Here is a 22,075-nt window from a genome sequence, read left to right as displayed (position 1 = left end):
TGTACCTGGGCTTCAATAGTATCCTTCCATAGCGAATGGGCTCCCAAAGTCCATTTGTGCACTAAGGATAAACACTGGCTCCACTGTTAGAGGTTCCATAGACTGCCTTGTCCTCCTAGCTGACACCTACATTCAGAGGGCTTGGTTCAGTCCAATGCTGGTTCCCCCACTTTATGACTAGGGTCTGCATGCTTTCATTAGGTAAGGTCAACTGTTTCTGCAGGTATCAAATATCATTAATACATCCATTATTTTCTTGATGTTCTGGATGGTAGTGAGTCTCAATGGACGTTCTGGTCATTCTAAAACATTTATAATAAATTTTAAAGGTAATTCTGCATTAATTATTCAAGTTGATAAATACTAGTTAAGGTAGTAGCACAGAGACAGAGCAACTGCTTAACCAGAATATGTGAGTCGAATTCCCAGAAATGGACAGAGACACATACCAGATCAAATTATATTGAATGGTAAGTGATAGATGATAGATAGATAGAAAGATAGATAGATAGATAGATAATAAATGACAGATAAATATATAATAGATGATAGGTGATATTTAGTAAAAAAAAAACAAATGACTGAAGAAAGTATTAAGAAACATATCCCTTTTCCTTGATTTACTAACCTAAGGTAGAGTTTCTTTGGATAGTTATATAAATACCACATGGCTTCTCAGCAACTCAGATGGTATGTAAAGCTACTATCCTTTCCCATAATTTCACCATAGCCTTTTTCATCTCTTTATTTCTCAGGCTGTAGATAAGTGGATTCAGCAGAGGGGTAAGCAGAGAATAAGCCAATGACATCAGTTTCTTGGTGTCTGGTGAGTACCTTGACTTTGGCTGTAGATAAGTCATGCAGGCTGTGCCATAGAAGAGGGTGACAGACGTGAGATGAGAGGCACATGTGGAAAAGGCCTTCTGCCTTCCTGTAGTGGACGGCATCTTCAGGATGGCGAAGAGAATTCTAGTATAAGACAAGAGTATCAACAGGAAGGGGACCACGACAATCAAAATGGTGCCGGTGAAGGCATAGACTTCAAACAGGAATGTGTCTGCACATGCAAGCTCCAGCACTGCTGGGGTTTCACATGATATATGATTAATTTTACTAGGACCACAAAAAGGGAAGCTAAATACCCATGTGGCCTGTAAAGTAGCCACCATGATCCCAGATATCCATGAGAACATCACTAGTTTCATGAAGACCCTTATGTTCATAATCACTGGGTAGGACAGAGGATGGCAGATTGCAGCAAATCGGTCATAAGCCATTGCCCCCAGGAGAAAACACTCAGTCCCACCAAAGAGAAGAATGAAATACATCTGTGCAAAACAGCCCCCAAAGGAAATGGTCGCTTTCTCAGTGTTCAGGACCACCAGCATTTCAGGCATAATGACTGTACTGAAGCTCGCTTCCACCACAGACAAGTTCTGCAGAAACAGGTACATGGGGATGTGCAGGCTATGGTCCAGGAAGATGACAGTGACAATGGCAGCATTTCCTGTCAGAGTTGTCAGATAAATAACCAAGAAAGCTCCAAACATGGGTGCTTGGAGTTCAGGAAGGTGAGAAAAGCCCAAGAGGGTGAACTCAGTAACAGAGCTGTAATTCTGCCTTCTCATTGTGGCAATGGAGTCCTACATTTTCTCAGGAACACAGTGTACAACAAATGAAGTCCTGTCGCACCTGCTGTGCAGCCTGCATCCAAGAATGTAGGGAGGTGGTCAGGATAAATGACACAGAGACCAGTCGGTTGCTTTAAGAAAACTTTATGCTTCCCAAGTCAGCTCAGGAGGAGACCCCAAGTCCACTTAGGAGAAGGAAGGAAGTCTCTCCAAGAAAAAGCACTTCCATTTTTAAGGACTTCTGTCATCCATCTATATACAATTCTTTCCAGACTTCTCACCCTCCTGGCTGGTGGTTTAATCTCCGGCCCCAGAATGGGGGAGACACCGCAGGGGGGACAGGAAGAAGCATCTAGCCATAGGGGGTGTCAAAGTCATGGTGTTTCAGTGAGCGAGCCCTTATCTGAGCCCTATCAAGAGCTTTATAGCACTGAATTGTTTTCAGTAAACATTATCTCACAGCTGCCTGCTCCCAGGCCGAAGGAGAAGTGGGTTTCTGCTCAAGGTCCGGTGTCCCCACAAAGTCCTAGTCAAATAGCTCCAGCCTTCCTTGTCCCCAATGTAGAGCATGAAAAGAGGAGATCAGCATCAGCATCACAGTTATTGAGTCCTTGAAATATAAATGGAGAATTCTCACTAAGAAATCTGGTCTGAAACATAAAATACTGTCCACTTTCTATCACAGGTTGTATGATGTGTGGTTTGAAACCTAAACAGCTTAAAGTTAATAAAAATTATTTCCAATGCCTATTTAACTCTATACTATCATTACAGGCATCACTTGTTTTGTGCAATACTAGGTAAATATAAAATTAAAACCATAGAAAGTACATAGATAAATATTTGTGAACCTAACAAAAACTTTCATAGTAACCTAACAATTCAGCTATGGAAATGTTATATACTTTTAATTACTTCAAGACCTCTTTTTTCATTGATACATGTTACATGCATGTATATATGTATATACATATTATTCTTAAATACAAGCTGTTCAGTATGTGTAATATTACTTGTATCTATGTTAGAAACATTTTTAAAATTCATTGAATGCAAGATTGACAGAATTGGATGTAGCTGTTAAAAGCAACAACACTGTATATGAACACATACAGCAGGTTGTATTTTCAGTGTGTCCATATTGAGTGATACTTATAGTTTGTGTGAATTGACTTCAAGCTTACTAAGTTCTGCCAAGACCGGAACTAGCTACTTCTATTAGAATTTACCCAGATGTGGCATTTTGAGGGATAAATATCAATGTCCATTCCTGTGGCCATGATGGCTTAAGAAAAGGCCAACTTGAAGGTCATCACAGACTGTGATTTGAGAATTTCCACTCTTCCCTCTCTTGTCTCTCTATTTCCTTCAGTCCCCTCCTGTTCCAATTGTTCATGACATCATTAATTAGTCAACAAATTCTGATCAGCAACCAACTATTTTCTAGGCTCTGTATAGTCCAAAACACATTGGAGTCCAGAAACCAATAAAAAACTTAGCATGTTACAGGAGACAAGTGTGGCTTTTTAACAGGATGCTACTCCAACAAACTTCAGAACTCTGACTCTCACCCCTTCTTTTCTTATTACAAAATGTATTTTCATATACAAAAATGTAACCCATCATAAGAAAATAACTATGAAAAACAAAAGTTTTTGCTTGCTTCTTGGAGATATATACAATGCCTACAACAGTCCTTGGCCTGTAAGATATTAAGACAATATTCCTAGCACAATAGGAGGACTATCACTCACAACAACCTGCTATTCATTCCAAAACGGGGTAGTAAAAGTTTAGAATACCCCCAGCACAAAAGAAATGAACACCTCTAGTAATAGAAATGTGAACTGTTTTTATCTGACCAATGTACACTTTATAAATTGAGATGTAGCACTATAGTCCATTAATATATGCAATTATTATGTGTGAATATACATCAAGAATATATGCAGATATGTATGTGTGTGTATATATTATGTGTGTGTTTAAAATCTAAACAAAAAATGAAATACTGTGAGTAATAAAGAACAATTGAACAACTGTCCTCTCAATAACTTAAAGACACTAATGTCTTAGATAACTCAGACAAAGAGTGCTGACATGGGCAATTCATTCCTTAGGTTTCAGCCTCTGAATGAAAATGGTAAGCTCTGGACTCAGTGACCAAGTGTTCTACTCAGAAACTCTAAGCTATGCTTAGTGCACCAAAGTGTTGATCCCTGAAATTATGTCCAGTCTTCTAAAAACCACAAATGAAATTACCAAACACAAACCTAAAGAGTCAAATGATTCACCTGTGCCTATGATCCCTGAGCACTGAGGTGTCTCTTGCAGAAGGTCTCCATCAGTCTGTGAGAAAATTTTTGAAGAAAAAAACCTAGTGACAAACAGAAGCTGCACTTCCTTACCTAGTGGCTCTGTCTCAGTAATCTCCATACCCTAAAGCCACCTGTTCATACATATGACTTAGACCACTGATTTTGTAAAAATACATGTCAGTTGCATGCCTTAGTCATTCTCCCTGTAAAGAACTTGAAATTGCAGCATGTAGATATTCTTCTACTCTGTGATAACTAAACAGCCTTGAACTTGATCTCTCAGGTGAGAGAGCTCTAGGGAAGAAGCTTGGAGCATCTCTCCTTCCTGTGTCCACTGGGGCTAAATCTCTCTTACACAAGAGACTTCACCATGGCATCTCCCTAAAGAAATTATAACAGAGGCAGAATGAACATTGTAAGCAGGAAAGCGGAGATGTATGGGATGGCAATGTGATATAGAGGATTTCATTGGACAGCATACAGTCTGTGAAATGATGAAAAACAACCTTAAAGCAAATGCCTGGGCATGCCTGGGCAGCAGAAAGCCTGGGCATCCCTGACCAAGAATTTCTACATTTTCCAAAATAAAAATGGAGATGCAAAAAAAAAGATTTAAAAACGCTCAAAGTTGATAACATGTATAAATAGGCTGGATTTAGAAATCTAAACCAACTGGCTTGACTTTGAGAACCTCGCTGAGCTGTGCTTCTTTATCTCCCCTATAAAAATGAAAGAACCATATTTTATACAACTGCATCCAAAAGGAATTATACCACATAACCTCAAGGAAGAAGTTTGCATTCTGGGAACTCAATCCAAGCACCCCTCCTAAACCAACTGCTTAATGGGATGGCATGCCCAGAAATGCAGTGGTAGCATGGCGCAGAGATGGAATGTGCTGCTACACATGAATTTTCATTTCCTTCACCAATATATCTCACAAGGGCTTGCATTTATACCACTATAATCTGCATCACCATGTCATTAATAAAGTTTGCTAAGTATAAACAGTTTGTGAGAAGTCATCAAAATGTAGAATTATTTATGCCCTTTCTCTGTGTATATATTAAACTTCAAAGAAAAGGGACATGCATTGAATGCATGCAATAGTGGATCAAAAAGAAGCAACAATATCAAGACCAAAATATCATTTATTTAGCAGTAGTTTTAAAATGCACTATATAATATTCTAAGTTATTTTGTTACTGTTAGACCATATCCCATAACCTAGGTCTAGTCACCCTGTATCTCAGGGACAGAGTTAAGGAACAGTCAGCAATATGACTTGACAGCTCTTAGTGTGTGGTGCTTGGCTCCTCAACAATGTTTGTCATACAAGTTAGGTTGAACTAAAGTACATGAGTGGAAACTTCCCACCACTCCTAAAGTATTATATAAGTCAGACAGTGCCTTTGTTCTGAAGATTGGGCTAGAGCAATGATTCTCAACCTTCCTGGTGCTGTGACTTTAATACAGTCTCTCATCTTGTGATGATCCCCAATCATAGTTATTTTTGTTGCTATTTCATAACAGTAATTTTCTACTGTCATGAATAATATTATAAATATCTAATATGAAATCCCTGTGAAAGAATCGTTTGACCCCCAAAGGGGTCTTGATCCACAGGTTGAGAACCATTGGTTTAGTGACTCCTTGGGATAGGGGAGATGCTTGGAGAAGTGTTCTGAAGGTTTCTTCCTGAAGAGGCCAGATAAGCCTATCTGCCTATAATCTATCTATCATCCACCAGTCTACATTTATGGCTCTTATTTTCAATCTTAAAAAATTCCTTTCAAGATTTTGAAGATTAAGCCTCTCTTTCCATTTAAAACCTCATCATGTTTATGTCTCCATACAGTGGACTGCTTCTATCTAATGCACTTCTCTCCCACCCCAAACAACCAACCCCCAATCATAGCCTTGAGGCCTATTTACTCTTGAAAGAAATTATGTGCTAGCTTCCTTTAAAGAGCAGCAGCTCTAGTGCTTCTTTATATTTAACAGTTACCAGAGTTGTTCGAATCAGAACCTTGACAAACTTAGCAAACCAGGTTCCAAACCAGCCCAATTAAATAGTGAATAGCAAAGAAAGGAAATTTATTCAACATACCTACCTAGGGAAGAGGAAAAAGAAGTCAAATGAATCCTCAAGGGGTCTTTACCTGAAGTTTAATGTTAGATATTGAGCAAGGGGTATGCATAAGTAATCTTTCCTGGTCAGGTTATAATCCTACTCATTATTGTTATCTAGTCTGTAGTCTACCCTGCAAGACAAATTGAAAAAGGATAAGAATTAGTAGAATTTCTTTCTGTGAGACAAACTTCCTCTCTGGCTATCATTACTCATTTTATTCCCCCAGAATGAGATTTTTGAGGGTAATTCCAGATTTTGGAATCCATTGTTTTGATAGTCTTGAGAACTAGAAATAGGAGAAACATGTGTCTCTTTAGAATAATCTTAACTATTACCAGGATAGTTACAAGTTCACATTACATAAAATAATGGGTTTGGAACTGTGCCTTGCCTTGGCTGAAACATTTGACTCCAGTATGAGTGCATGCAAGGCCCTCCTAGCCCATCTCTATGCAATAACTTACAAGGGGACAGAGAAAATATTATAAAAGTCTGTGCCCATAAACATAAAATGTTAAGGAGTTTATGCACAGTAGAGTGACAAAAGGCATTCCCAGAGGTCATAGGTTGCTAAATGAAAAGTCTAGTACCAGGAGTTGGCTACCCCATCAGTGGAAATTGTGTCCAGGGAGGCCCTTAAGACCTTCTCATACAACATTTATCTGAGGCAGGCCTCTTTGGCCTTCACAGGGCTCCTGCTGTCCAATGCCCCATGTTATTTTTTGTCCTAGGTGTTTGCATGCCTCAGTTTCCCTCTGTGTCTGCTTCCTGGAGAGTCTGACTAGCACAGGTGGTGCTCAGAACAGCTGGTGGAAGAGGACCTGAAATGGGATTTTGAGTCAGGGTATTTACAATCCTGCAGTGTTGGGGAAGTCCTGTGTATATGTCAATAAAGCACTGTTGGCCAATAAGGAAGCAAGATAGGTGGGACTAGGAGTCCAGGAGGACTCTGGGTAGGAGAAACACAGAAAGTCAAGATGTAACCACCATAGGGATAAGAAGCCCAGAAACTTCTCAGGTAAGAGAAATACTTAGATTAACAATTATGGGATAAATACTTAAGTCAGAACTAGCCAGTAAGAAACAAGCAAGGCCAACAGCTTCATAATTAATATAGCCTCTTGTGTGTTTATTTGGGACTGATGTGGCTCTGGAACCAGGCTGGCGGGAAGGCTTCTCTTTACACTGCAGGTTATAGGGATTTCATCCCAGTTGCATGTAAATTCAGCTCCTAGAATGACAAGATAGTTAGTGATTTAAAAAAAAAAACAAAAACAAAAAACCTTCAGGAATGGTAATCTTGAGTTGTATTCCACTGAGGGAACTCATTTGCGTGGATCCATGAAGAAGTAATACTTTGCCCCGCCTAAGGAAAAAAAATACTTTTTTTAACTCTTTCAATGAAACAAATCATCTCTATAGAAATAAAAATCACCCTGTTGGTGTCCTGAAACTCTATCCAGGCATAAGGCTTATCTAGGCTTGGACTCTATAGTAACCTGCAAAGAACAACATCTGTTTCAAAATGGTATGGTGTATTTGTTGTTTGATTGCTTTGTGATGCTGGGTATTAAACCCAGGACTTTGAGCATGCCAACAAGTTCTCTACATGTAAGCACCATGCTGTGCCTTGTGTTTTGTTTAGTTGTTTTATTTTGTTTTGGAGAAAGCTTGTTAGAGCCTACAGTTGCAGAGGGATGGGTCTGCCATGGTGAAAACATGGCAGCAAGCATCGGGCATACTGGCAGGAGAAGGAAGTTAAGTGCTCACATCCTCGACCAAAGGCACAAAGCAAACATGATGAACTGGATGTGGTAGACAGGGGCTTTCTACTCTTAAAGGCGGCTCTTAAAGGTGACATACTCTTAAAGGTGACATACCTCCTCAGCAACTTCACATCTCCTGAACTTCCCCTCAGTGCCACCATCTGGGGAAAGTATTCAAATAGCGGAAACTACAGGGAGCATTTCTCATATAAGCAAACACACTCAGCGCACTGGGGAACCTATATCACAATGCAAAGTGAATTTAGTACAAATTCATAAGAACCCATAGTATCTCACAGCCTCCGTGTTGTTTAAAAGTCCAAAATCTCTTCTAAGAGTCAATGCAATATCTTAATTGTAAATCCTTCAAAATCAAAAAGGATATCACATGCTTCCATCATATAATGACCCAGAATGTATATTTGCATTCCAAAAGGGAGGAATGGAGCATAGTAAGAAACACTGCACCAAAGAACTGAACCAAGCAAGGAAAACAGCAACTACTATAGCTCCATGACCAATGTCATGGGGCTTAGATGGCTCAACCACTCCAGTTTTGCTGCCTGATGTATGCATCTGCCTTTTGAACTGATATCATTCACTTTATTCTGATTCTGGCATCTCCAGAACTTTGGAGTCCACACTGCAACCCAGGTTTCACTTTTGTAGCTTCACACAATGGCTCCTCAGGGCTTTCATGCAGGGACTCCCCTGGCATATGTTTCCTGGCCTCAGTAGCTCTAGGAAGCTATGGAAGAATAATTCACAACGGCTTCACTCCTGAATCCTTCAAACCTCTAAAGACAGCACTACATGGATAATACTATCAAGTTCCTCTATGAGCTTAGAGGGACCCTAGCCCTCATGCCTCTAAAGCCAGCATGATGTGGATAACATTATCAAGTTCCTTTATGCGCTTATACAGACCCTAGTCCTTGAACCACATTAGCAGCAACTTTTGGTTGCTTTTGCTTCTTTGGAACAGAAGACCCCCTGGGCTTTCTTTCACAAGTTAGAAGCTTAGGTGGATGGGGTCTTGGCCAGAGCGTACCCTCCCTTTTATTCCATTTCACAGAAGACCTCATCTTAATGGCACTAATCTTAACCATTACAACCTCCTTCCAACACATGTCTTGTCTATAAAATTTGGCTTCTTGGTGTTATTTTTCTTCCAGGGCTGTATATTTTGTATTTCTTTATGCTCCACTTCCTGAATCAGCATTATCGATAACAATCATAATAGAAATTCAGTATTATACTGCCTTGATATTAGTCCATTACTTTTTAATTCAGCCTCAGGCAAGTGCTTAAGAATGTGGTCAGATTCTCTGCCAAAATATCACAGGAATAGTTTCCCGTCTGGTTGCTGTTAAAATCTTTGCTTCCTGCCCCTCCAAGACCCCAACCCAGCGAGCCCAGCTTCAGGTGAGATCGGGTCTCTGGCCGGGACCACCCGCCCATCACCCATCCCCCTCCATCTTCGGGGCCGCTCCCGGCTTCCAGAAGAACCGCCCACACAGGCCCCTCCAAGACCCCAACCCAGCGAGCCCAGCTTCAGGTGAGATTGGGTCCCCGGCTGGGACCACCCGCCCATCACCCATCCCCCCCATCTTCGGGGCCGCTCCCGGCTTCCAGAAGAGCCGCCCACACAGGAAAGAGATCAGCCCCTCCAAGACCCCAACCCAGCGAGCCCAGCTTCAGGCCCCTCCAAGACCCCAACCCAGCAAGCCCAGCTTCAGGTGAGATTGGATTCCCGGCTGGGACCACCTGCCCATCACCCATCCCCCTCCATCTTCGGGGCCGCTCCCGGCTTCCAGAAGAGCCGCCCACACAGGAAAGAGATCAGCCCCTCCAAGACCCCAACCCAGCGAGCCCAGCTTCAGGTGAGATCAGGTCTCTGGCCGGGACCACCCGCCCATCACCCATCCCCCTCCATCTTCGGGGCCGCTCCCGGCTTCCAGAAGAACCGCCCACACAGGCCTCTCCAAGACCCCAACCCAGCGAGCCCAGCTTCAGGTGAGATTGGGTCCCCGGCTGGGACCACCCGCCCATCACCCATCCCCCCCATCTTCGGGGCCGCTCCCGGCTTCTAGAAGAGCCGCCTACACAGGAAAGAGATCAGCCCCTCCAAGACCCCAACCCAGCGAGCCCAGCTTCAGGAAAGAGATCAGCCCCTCCAAGACACCAACCCAGCGAGCCCAGCTTCAGGAAAGAGATCAGCCCCTCCAAGACCCCAACCCCAGCGAGGCCAGCTTCAGCTTCAGCTGCAGTAAGGAAGGAGACCAGTGGAAACAGAAAGCCCCCACCAGCACCCACTGGACGAAGAGATGGGAAGAAGACAGAATAAGAGATCACTCAGCAATAGAAACACCAACACGACCCCACCAGAATCCAGGGATCCAACACCAGCAAGATCTGAAAAGCACTACATAGATGAAGAAGAGGAGACAGACCTTAAAAGTTATTTCATGAAGATGATGGAGAGCCTCAAAGAAGAAACGAGGAAATCCCTTAAAGAAATAGAAGAAAAAACAAACAAAAAAATCCATGAAATGGGGGAAAAAATTCAAGAAATAAACAAATCTCTCAAAGAATCTAAAGAGCACCAAGAAAAAACAACCAAGAAAATTAAGGAAACAGCTCAAACAGTTGAAGGATTGAAAGCTGAAATAGAAACGATAAAGAAAACACAGAATGAAGGGATGCTGGAAATAGAAAAGCTCGGTAAACGGTCTGGAATTACAGATGCAAGCATCACCAATAGAATACAAGAGATAGAAGAGAGAATCTCAGGTGTTGAAGACTCATTAGAGGACATAGCATCGTCAACCAAAGAAAATCTCAAAACCAACAAATCCTTAACACAAAATATTCAGGAAATATGGGACACCGTGAAGAAGCCAAACCTGAGAATAATAGGTATAGAAGAAGGTGAAGAACTTCAACTTGAAGGTACAGAAAACATATTCAACAAAATCATAGAAGAAAACTTCCCTAACCTAAAGAAAGATATGCCTATGAAAGTACAAGAATCTTACAGAACACCAAATAGGCTTGACCAGAAAAAGAAGTCACCTCGCCATATAATAATCAAAACATCAAACCTACAGAGTAAAGAGAAAATATTAAGAGCAGCTAAAGAAAAAGGCCAAGTAACATATAAAGGCAGACCTATCCGAATTACACCTGACTTCTCAATGGAAACGATGAAAGCCAGAAGATCCTGGTCAGATGTCCTACAAACGCTAAGGGAACAAGGATGCCAGCCCAGACTACTATATCCAGCAAAGCTCTCAATTACCATAGATGGAGAAAACAAAATATTCCATGACAAAGCCAGATTTAAACAATACGTATCCATGAATCCAGCTCTACAGAAAATGCTAGAAGGAAAACCTAGAGCCAAGGAAGATAACTACATTCACAAAGACACAGGCAATATAGAATCATACTTTACAAAACACTAAAAGAAAAAGGGAGGAGAAACTACACAAAATAACTTCACTAACAATAAATCAAGCGCAAACAAGGATCACCAATCAATGGTCATTAATATCCCTCAATGTCAATGGCCTCAACTTACCTATAAAAAGACACAGACTAGCAGAATGGATACGAAGACAGAACCCTTCCTTCTGCTGCATACAAGAAACACATCTCAACACCAAAGACAGACGTTATCTCAGAGTAAAGGGCTGGGAAAAGATCTTCCAATCAAACGGCCCCAAGAAACAAGCGGGCGTAGCAATCCTAATATCTAACAAATTAGGCTTCAAATTAAAATCAATCAAAAGAGATGAAGAAGGGCACTTCATATTCATCAAAGGAAAAATACATCAAGACGAAGTCTCAATTTTAAATATCTACGCCCCAAATACAAAGGCACCTACATTCGTGAAAGAAACATTACTAAAGCTCAAAATGCACATAAAATCTCACACACTAATAGTAGGAGACTTCAACACTCCGCTCTCACCGCTAGATAGGACCTCCAGACAGAAACTTAACAAAGAAACAAAAGAATTAATAGAAGTTATGACCCAACTGGGTTTAACAGACATCTATAGAACATTCCACCCAAATACAAAGGGATATACCTTCTTCTCGGCACCACATGGAACCTTCTCTAAAATTGACCACATAATAGGAAACATAGCAAATCTCCACAGATACAAAAAAATTGGAATAACCCCCTGCATCTTATCAGACCACCATGCATTAACATTAGAATTCAACAATAACACAAATCGCAGAAACCCTACAAACTCATGGAGATTGAACAATGCACAATTGCACCATCCCTGGGTAAAGGAACAAATAAAAAAAGAAATTAAAGACTTCCTCGATTTCAATGAGAATGAAGACACAACATACACAAACTTATGGGACACTTTGAAAGCAGTGCTGAGAGGAAAGTTTATAGCACTAAGTGCCCACATGAAAAAACTGGAGAACAGTCATACTAGAGAATTAATAGCACAGCTGAATGTTCTAGAACAAAAAGAAGCAAACTCCCCCAGGAGGAGCAGACGCCAGGAAATAATCAAATTGAGGGCTGAAATCAATCAAGTAGAAACCAGGAAAACATTGAGAAGAATCAATGAAACAAAGAGTTGGTTCTTTGAGAAAATCAACAAAATAGACAAACCTCTGTCCAAACTAACCAAAAGACAGAGAGAGAACATGCTAATTAACAAAATCAGGGATGAGAAAGGGGACATAACAACGGACTCTGAGGAAATCAAGAGAATCATCAGGGCATACTTTGAAAATCTGTACTCCACAAAATTTGAAAATTTAAAGGAAATGGACAATTTCTTGGATAGATATCACTTGCCAAAACTAAATCAAGAACAGATAAATAATCTAAACAGACCTATAACCCCTAATGAAATAGAAGCAGTCATCAAAAGTCTCCCAAACAAAAAAAGCCCAGGCCCAGATGGCTTCAGTGCAGAATTCTACCAGAAATTCAAAGAAGAGCTCATTCCAATACTCGTCAAAGTATTCCACACTATAGAAGCAGGAGGCTCACTGCCAAACTCTTTCTACGAGGCTACAATTACCTTGATACCCAAGCCACACAAAGACACAACTAAGAAAGAGAACTATAGACCAATTTCCCTCATGAACATTGATGCAAAAATACTCAATAAAATACTTGCAAACCGGATTCAAGAACACATCAGAAAAATCATCCACCATGATCAAGTAGGCTTCATTCCAGGAATGCAGGGATGGTTCAACATTAGAAAATCTATCAATGTAATCCACCATATTAACAATCTGCGAAAGAAAAACCACATGATCATCTCGCTAGATGCTGAAAAAGCCTTTGACAAAATCCAGCACCCCTTCATGATAAAGGTCCTAGAGAGATCAGGGATAACAGGAACGTACCTGAATATAATAAAAGCAATATACAGTAAACCAACAGCTAACATCAAACTAAATGGAGAGAAACTCAAAGCAATTCCTCTAAAATCAGGAACAAGACAAGGCTGTCCACTCTCTCCATATCTCTTCAATATTGTACTTGAAGTTCTAGCTACAGCAATAAGACAACAAAAGGAGATAAAGGGGATACAAATAGGAAAAGAAGAAGTCAAACTTTCATTATTTGCAGATGATATGATAGTTTACATAAGTGACCCAAAAAACTCCGCAAGGTCACTCCTAGAGCTGATAAACACCTTCAGCAATGTGGCAGGATACAAGGTAAACTCAAAAAAATCAGTGGCCCTATTATATACAGATGATGAAGTGACTGAGAAAGAAATCAGAGAAACATCACCTTTTACAATAGCCAAAAACAGCATCAAATATCTGGGGATAATGTTAACCAAGGAAGTGAAAGACCTGTATATCAAGAACTTTGTGTCTTTGAAGAAAGAAATCAAAGAAGATACCAGAAAATGGAAAGATCTCCCATGCTCTTGGATTGGTAGGATCAACATAATAAAAATGGCAATCTTGCCAAAAGCAGTCTATAGATTCAATGCAATCCCTATCAAAATTCCATCACAATTCTTCAAGGACCTGGAAAGAACATTAATCAACTTTATATGGAAAAACAAAAGGCCCAGGATAGCCAAAACATCCCTATACAATAAAGGAACTTCAGGAGGCATCACCATACCTGACTTCAAGCTCTATTATAGAGCTATAGTCCTGAAAACAGCTTGGTATTGGCACAAAAATAGGCAGGTAGACCAATGGAACCGAATCGAAAGCCCTAATTTTAACCCACACACCTATGAACACCTGATTTTTGACAAAGAAGCTAAAACTGTACAGTGGAAAAAAGAAAGCATCTTCAACAAATGGTGCTGGCATAACTGGGTACTGGTATGCAGAAGACTGCAGATAGATCCATGTTTATCGCCTTGTACAAAACTTAAGTCCAAATGGATCAAAGATCTCAACATACATCCAGCCACACTGAAACTTTTAGAAGAGAAAGTGGGAGATACTCTTCAACGAGTTGGTACAGGAGACCACTTCCTAAACATAACACCAGTGGCACAGGCACTGAGATCAACAATTAACAAATGGGACCTTCTGAAACTAAAAAGCTTCTGTAAGGCAAAGGACACAATCAAAAAGACAAAAAGGCAGGCCACAGAATGGGAAAAGATATTCACTAACCCTACATCTGACAGAGGGCTAATCTCCAAAATTTACAAAGAACTCAAGAAACAAGTCTCCAAAACACCAAAGGATCCACTTGAAAGGTGGGGTACAGAGCTAAATAGAGAATTCTCAGTAGAGGAGGCTAAAATGGCCAAGAGACACTTAAGAAAGTGCTCAACATCCTTAGCCATCAGGGAAATGCAAATCAAAACAACTCTGAGATACCATCTTACTCCTGTCAGAATGGCTAGAATCAAAAACACCGAAGACAATTTATGCTGGAGGGGATGTGGAGAGAGAGGAACACTCCTCCACTGCTGGTGGGAATGCCAACTCATACAGCCTCTTTGGAAATCAGTATGGAGATTCCTCAGGAAAATGGGAATTAATCTACCACTAGACCCAGCAATTCCACTCTTAGGCATTTATCCAAATGAGGCAGGTTCATACAACAAGGGCATCTGCTCCACTATGTTCATAGCAGCATTGTTTGTAATAGCCAGAACCTGGAAGCAACCTAGATGCCCCTCAACTGAAGAGTGGATAGAGAAAATGTGGTACATTTACACAATGGAGTATTACTCAGCAGAAAAAAACAATGGAATCTTGAAATTCGCAGGGAAATGGATAGCACTGGAAGAAACCATCCTGAGTGAGGTAACCCAGTCGCAAAAAGACAAACATGGTATGTACTCACTCATATATGGATTTTAGATATGGATCAGGATAGTGCCAGTCTGCACTTCCACAGATAGAGAGTCTGGGAAACAGGAAAGAACCTAAAAGATATGCATATATACATAGTACCCAAGAGAAGAGGATGGAGACAAGATCCTCTGAATGGATGGGGAACAGGGCGAGGGGGGGTAGTGGGACCTGGGAAGAATAGAGGGGGTAAAGAGGAAGGGAGTTGGTCATGGGGGAACAGGAAGTTGAGGGGGTGGGGGTAGAATAGGGGGAAGAGGGAATCATAGGATCGAAGACAGATCAGGCACCAGAGTGACCTCGAGTGATCTAAAGGTATAACATCAATTGGCAAGCTAAGCAATAGTGGAAGGACCACCTCGAATGCCCATTCCTGATAATGAACTTGATGTCTATAACTATCCGGGAGCCTTCATCCTGGGACTGATGGAAGCAGAGGCAAACACACATCTAAGCACTGAACTGAACCCAAGGAACCCAGTGACAGAGAGAGAGGAATGATGAGCAAATTGGCAAAGAATGGGCTGGCAAAACCAGCAGAGACAGCTGATCTGAACAGGGGAGTGCTCTTAGACCCCAGACCGACAGTGGGGAGGCCAGAATGGGACTGATCTGGACCCCCCAAATGTGAGTGTCAGTGAGAAGGCCTGGACAACCTATGGGGCTCTGAGCTGTGGATCAGTGTCTATTCCTGGTATACAATCTGTCTTCATGTGCCTATAGCACAAAGAGAGATGCTCTCTCAGCCTGGACTCTTAGGGGAATGCCTTGACCCTACCAAGAGTAAAATGATAGACTCTAGACATCCCCTATGTGGAAGTATGTGGCAATAGGGTGGGAGGGAGGGTGGAAGGGGAGTGCGGGAGGAGGGGAGGGAGAGGGAACTGGGATTGACATGTAAAACAAGCTATTTAAAATTAAAAAAAAAAACTAACGAAAAAAAAAAGAATTCAAAAAAAAAGTCTTTGCTTCCTTTTGAAATCTACTAAGCAAAAAGAAAAATGTACATATTTCCTGAAAACAAATGACTGAGTATTAAGATACAGATTCCTTTCCATAATCTACTAATCTAAGGTAGAGTTTCTTTGGGTAATTTCCAAATACCACATGGCTTCTCAGCAACTCAGATGGTATGTAAAGCCACTATTCTTTCCCATGATTTCATCACAGTCCTTTTCATAGCCTTCTTTCTCATGCTGTAAATAAGTGGATTCAGCAGAAGGGTAAGCAGAGAATAATCCAATGACATCAATTTCCTGGTGTCTGTTGAGGACCTGGATTTGGACTGCAAATAAGTCACAGAAGCTGTGCCATAAGAGGGTGACAGATGTGGGATGAGAGGCACACATAGAAATCAGCTATTGGAGTAAGAACCTGATTGATCAAAAAAGGGACAGAAGTGGCCAGTGACCTCCTATCTCCATCAAAAAGGGCAGAAATTCTCTCTAAACCCTACCTTATCACTTCCTGTCTCTCTATCTGTCCTAAGTACTCCAAAATCTGTATGATTAATTTTGATCAACTAGTAGATAGGTCTGCCCTCTGATTCAAAGCAAACTTTATTGTGAGAATGTAATCAAAAATATCACACAACAGGAAGGGGACCACAACAATCAAAATGTGCCTGTGAAGGCATAGACTTCAAACAGGAATGTGTCTGCACACACAAGCCCCAGCACTGGAGGAGTCTCACAGAAGAGATGGTTAATTTCCCTGTGTCCACAGTAGGGGAAACTAAACACCCATGTGGTCTGCACAGTAGTCATCATGGTACCCGAGATCCATGAGGACATAGCCAGTTTCACAAAGACCCTTTAGTTCATAATCAATCACCTGGTAGGACAGAGGATAACAAATTCAAGCATATCAGTCATAAGTTGTTGGTCCCACGAGATGGCCCTTTAAACTCTGCTTACAGCAGAATTCAGCCACATTTCTAGCCCAAAGTTCCAAAGTCTTCTACATTCCTTCAAAAAGCAATCTGGTCAAGTTCTTCATAGCAACACCCTACTCTCTGGTACCAACTTCTATATTGGCTACTTTATGTGCCTATGATAAAACACAATGATCAAGGCAACTTATAGTAGAGTTTATTTGAGCTTACAGATACAGAGGGATAAGAGTCCATCATGGCAAGTAAGCATAGCAGTAAACCACAGTCAGGACAGCAGGAAGCCAAAATTCGCATCCTCAACCACAAGCACAGAGCAGAGAATGCTCTGGATTTATTGAGACAAAGTTTCACTATGAAATACAAGCTGCCCTCAAACTTATGAAGAGAGTAAGCTGGCCTTGAACTCCATAGCTTCCTGCCATGACTTTCCAGGTGCTCAGATTACAAGTATATAATACCTCACAATGACTGATAAAATATATAACTATAGCAGGCCTCATTCCATCAGTTGTCATTTCAGGAATCTGCCATAGAATAAATAGTAAGATCACCAAACACATGAACATTTGGAACAACATGTTTATTGAGGTATTGTCTTAATAGCAACACCCTAAAATTACCTGTATATATTAACAGTACAGAAATACATCAATAAACTGTTATGTCATGTGTTATGGAAATATGTAGTTCTTGAAAACAATAGACTACAGGTTTAAAGAGAGTGATGACCTGATTATGTTTTAAAATATGGAATGAAGAATTTTTAAAAATTAAATAATTATTTTAGAAATAAAGAATTAAGATTTTATAATAAATTTTCAGACTAAATTACAAAAAAATATTAAAAAAATAAAAAATAGCTGTCTCCAGGATCTCCTGGTCTGGGAACTGCAGCAAACTCGACTTGCTCCCCCCCAGGACTTTGCTACCAGGAGCCTGCTGAGAGAGCCTGCCTACTCCCTTCCCCCCTCAGGGCAGAGGGCAGAGGTGAGCTTCAGGACCCTTCCTGGTCCCCACTTCTGCTCACCCTCTCTGAGATCTCCTGGACTGGGAACTGCAGCAAGCTCGACTTGTCTCCAAGGAAGGAGCTACCAGGAGCCTTCTGAGAGAGCCTGCCTACACCCTTCCCTAGCCAGGGCAAAGGGAAGAGGGCAGAGCAAGCTCAACTGGCCCCCACAGGACCTTGCTACAAGGAGCCTGCTGAGAAAGCCTGCCTAAGCCCTCCCCCACTCAAGCAGAAGGCAGAGTGTAGAGGTCAGAGTGTAGAGGGCAAAGGGCAGAGGGCAGAGAGCAGAGCTCCCACCCACTGGGAGAGGGAGTGTCAGAGACCCATCTTCACCCTCCAAGAGGGCCATCAGTGATCTGGACCTGTTTGCACCCACTGGAAAAGAACCTTGGACCTGTACTCACCAGGAAAGTAAGAGACCCCATCTGTACCCACTGAAAGAAGGAATGGGAAGACGACAATACAAGAACAAATTCAATGACAGAAAAAACAATATGTTGCCACCAGAGTCTAGGGACACTACAGCAGCAAGATCTGAACATCACAACATAGATGAAAGAGAAGAAGATGACCTAAAAACCAACATCGTGAAGATGATAGAAACCCTAAAGGAAGAAATGAGAAAATCTTTAAAAGAAATGGAAGAAAAGACAAACCAAAAATTACAAGAAATGATTCAAACAGTGCATGGTTTGAAAGCTGAAATAGAGACAATAAAAAAAACAGTCTGAAGGAATGATGGAACTAGAAAAGGTGAGTAAATGATATGGAACTACAGATTCAAGCATAACCAACAGAATACAGGAGTTAGAAGAGAGAATATCAGGAATTGAAGATTCACTAAGAGAAATAGATTCATCGACCGAAGAAAATCTCAAGTCCAACAAATCCCTAACACAAAGTATGCAGGAAATATGGGACACAGTGAAAAAGCCAAATCTAAGAATAATATGTATAGAAGAAGGTGACGAACCCAGCTAAAAGGCACAGAAAACATATTCAACAAAATTATAGAAGAAAACTTTCCCAACTTAAAAAAAAGACATGCCAATAAAGTACAAGAAGCCTACAGAACACCACAAAAGTCCCTTTGCCACATAATAGTAAAAACCCCAAATATACAAAATAAAGAAAGAAAGGAAAAAGGTCAAGTAACATACAAAGGCAAAACTATCAGAATCACATCTGATTTCTCCATGGCAACTCTGAAAGATAGAAGGTCCTGGATAGATGTTCTACCAACACTAAGAGACCACGGATGCCAGCCCAGACTACTATACCCAGCAAAACTTTCAATCACTATAGATGGAGAAAACAAGATATTCCATGACAAAATCAGATTTAAACAATACATATCTACAAATCCAGCCCTAAAGAAAGTACTAGAAGGAAAACTTCAATCTAAGGAAGGTAACTACACTCACAAAAACATAGGCAATAATCCAACTTTACCAAAAGACAAAAGAAAAAGGGGGGTAAATCCACAATTACATGACCAACAACAAATCAAAAACAAACAAGAATTAACGCTCAATGGTCCTTAATTTCCCTCAATATTAATGGTCTTAATTTGCCTATAAAAAGACACAGGCTAACAGAATGGATATGAAGACAGAATCCATCCTTCTGCTGCATACAAGAAACACACCTCCACTTCAAAGACAGACATTACCTCGAGTAAAGAGTTTGGATAAAATTTTCCAATCAAATGGATCCAAGAAATAAGCTGGTGTAGCTATCCTAGTATCGAACAAATTAGACTTCAAACTAAAATCAGTCAAAAGAGATGAGGTAGGTCATTTCATATTCATCACAGGAAAAAAATCCATCAGGATGAAGTCTCAGTTCTGAGCATCTATGCACCAAATACAAGGGCACCCACATTTGTAAAGAAACATTACTAAAAGTCAAGTCGCACAAAAGACCTCACACAGTTATAGTGGGAGGTTGCAACACCCCACTCTCACCACTAGACAGGACCACCTGACAGAAACTCAACAAAGAAACAAAGGAACTAACAGAACTTACGACCCAATTAGGTTTAACAGACATCTATAGAACATTCCCTCAAACACAAGAAAATATACCTTCTTCTCAGCGCCACATGGGACCTTCTCTAAAATTGACCACATTCTTGGCAACATAGCAAACCTCAACAGGTACAAATAAATTGGAAAAAAAAACCTGTATCTTATCGGACCAAAAATAATCAAAAAATAATCTTAAAGATAAAGGGTTGTTTTAGAAAGAAAGGATTAAACATATTCCCACCAAGAAATTTAATGTTTTCATCTTAATGCATACACAGTTTAATTATGATCTATCTGAATATCACATGACTCCTCGGCAATTCAGGTTGTGTTGAAAACCACTTTTCTTTCCCATAATTTCATCACAGCCCTTTTCATCTCCTTGTTTCTCAGACTGTAGATAAGTGGATTCAGTAGAGGGGTAAGCAGAGAGTAAGCCAGTGACATCAGTTTCTTGGTATCTGGTGAGTACCTGGATTTGGGCTGCAAATAGGTCATACTAGCTGTACCGTAGAAAAGTGTCACAGACGTGAGATGAGAAGCACACGTGGAAAAGGCCTTCTGCCTCCCTGTAGTGGACGGCATCTTTAGGATGGCAAAGAGAATTCTGATGTAAGACATGAGAATCAACAGGAAGGGAGTCAAAATGATCAGAATGGTACCTGTGAAGGCATAGATTTCAAAGAAAAAAATGTCAGCACATGCAAGCTCCAGCACTGCTGGAGTTTCACAGGAGATGTGATTAATTTCATTGGAGCCACAGTAGGGAAAACTAAACACCCATATGGTCTGTAGAGTAGTCATCATGGTTCCTGAGAGCCATGAACACATCACTAACTTCATAAAAATTCTTTTGCTCATAATTACCGGGTAGGACAGAGGATGGCAGATTGCAGCAAATCGGTCATAAGCCATTGCCCCCAGGAGAAAACACTCAGTCCCACCAAAGAGAAGAATGAAATACATCTGTGCAAAACAGCCCCCAAAGGAAATGGTCGCTTTCTCAGTGTTCAGAACCACCAGCATTTCAGGCATAACAGCTGTGCTGAATCCAGTTTCCACTACTGACAAGTTCTGCAGGAACAGGTACATGGGGATGTGCAGGCTCTGGTCCAGGAAGATGACGGACATAATGAGGGCATTTCCCATCAAAGTCACCAGATAAATAACCAAGAAAGCCCCAAATATTCGCCCTTGTAGTTCAGGATAGTTAGAAAATCCCAGAAGGATGAACTCAGCCACAAAGCTGTCATTCTGCCCCCTCATTGCCATAGTGAAACACTGGGTCATTTTAGAAACATAGTTTGTAAAAATAAAATTAAAGTTCCGGCTCAAGTTTCCATTCACCTGAGGAATTCTGACAGAGAGTTACAGAAGACTGTCTTCACACAATTACTCATTTCAACTCTAGAGAGTGGCTAAATACTTGAATTAATGAGTCTTTTATACATAAAAGGAGAAAACAAAGATTCTGGCTTAGCAATCTAGTCTTAAAATCATAAAACACTATCAAATTCTTTTGAAGATTGTACACTATATACTGTGAATTAAAACATAGCCCTAAAGTAAACACAAATAATTTATAATTCTATTTCTGGCCTCGTTATATTGTTAGAGATACATCTTTTACTTAGCTGTATTAAATATGAAAGATAGCATGTAGAAAAGATAGATTAATCATTCAATTATAACAGTGTTATTCACATTTGTTTGAGATATTCACTACATTAAAAATTAGAGTAGTTTTGACAGACCGTGGTCAACATTCCACAGACACTCATAGAAGGGTTGTAAATTAAATTTATCTATATTAGGTGACACTAACATGTTTGAATGAGTTTCAAGCTTACTAGTTTCAGCCTAGAATGGAAGTGGTCAACTCTCTTAGAATTTACGTAAGTGTGATTTTTTTTAGGACTAAATGCTTGGGTGCCTCCTTGTGATTATGAGAACAAAAG

At 40.6% G+C, this 22,075-nt stretch overlaps 2 protein-coding genes across 2 annotated transcripts; both read right to left on the bottom strand.

The window, feature by feature from the left end:
- Nucleotides 1-683: 683 nt before the first annotated feature.
- On the bottom strand, nucleotides 684-1,628 carry LOC101836876 (olfactory receptor 10A3-like). The gene has a single exon (XM_005088760.3). The coding sequence runs from the start codon at nucleotides 1,626-1,628 to the stop codon at nucleotides 684-686; it is 945 nt and encodes a 314-aa protein (XP_005088817.3).
- Nucleotides 1,629-20,438: 18,810 nt separating this feature from the next.
- On the bottom strand, nucleotides 20,439-21,389 carry LOC101824623 (olfactory receptor 10A6-like). The gene has a single exon (XM_005075708.2). It carries the CDS (start codon nucleotides 21,387-21,389, stop codon nucleotides 20,439-20,441), a length of 951 nt encoding a protein of 316 aa, XP_005075765.1.
- Nucleotides 21,390-22,075: the final 686 nt, after the last annotated feature.

The sequence above is a fragment of the Mesocricetus auratus genome, unplaced genomic scaffold, assembly GCF_017639785.1.
Source record: "Mesocricetus auratus isolate SY011 unplaced genomic scaffold, BCM_Maur_2.0 Super-Scaffold_4256, whole genome shotgun sequence".
Taxonomy (NCBI): Eukaryota; Metazoa; Chordata; class Mammalia; order Rodentia; family Cricetidae; genus Mesocricetus; species Mesocricetus auratus.
Note: the sequence above shows the minus strand (reverse complement) of the source record. Positions and strands in the feature narration are given on the sequence as shown.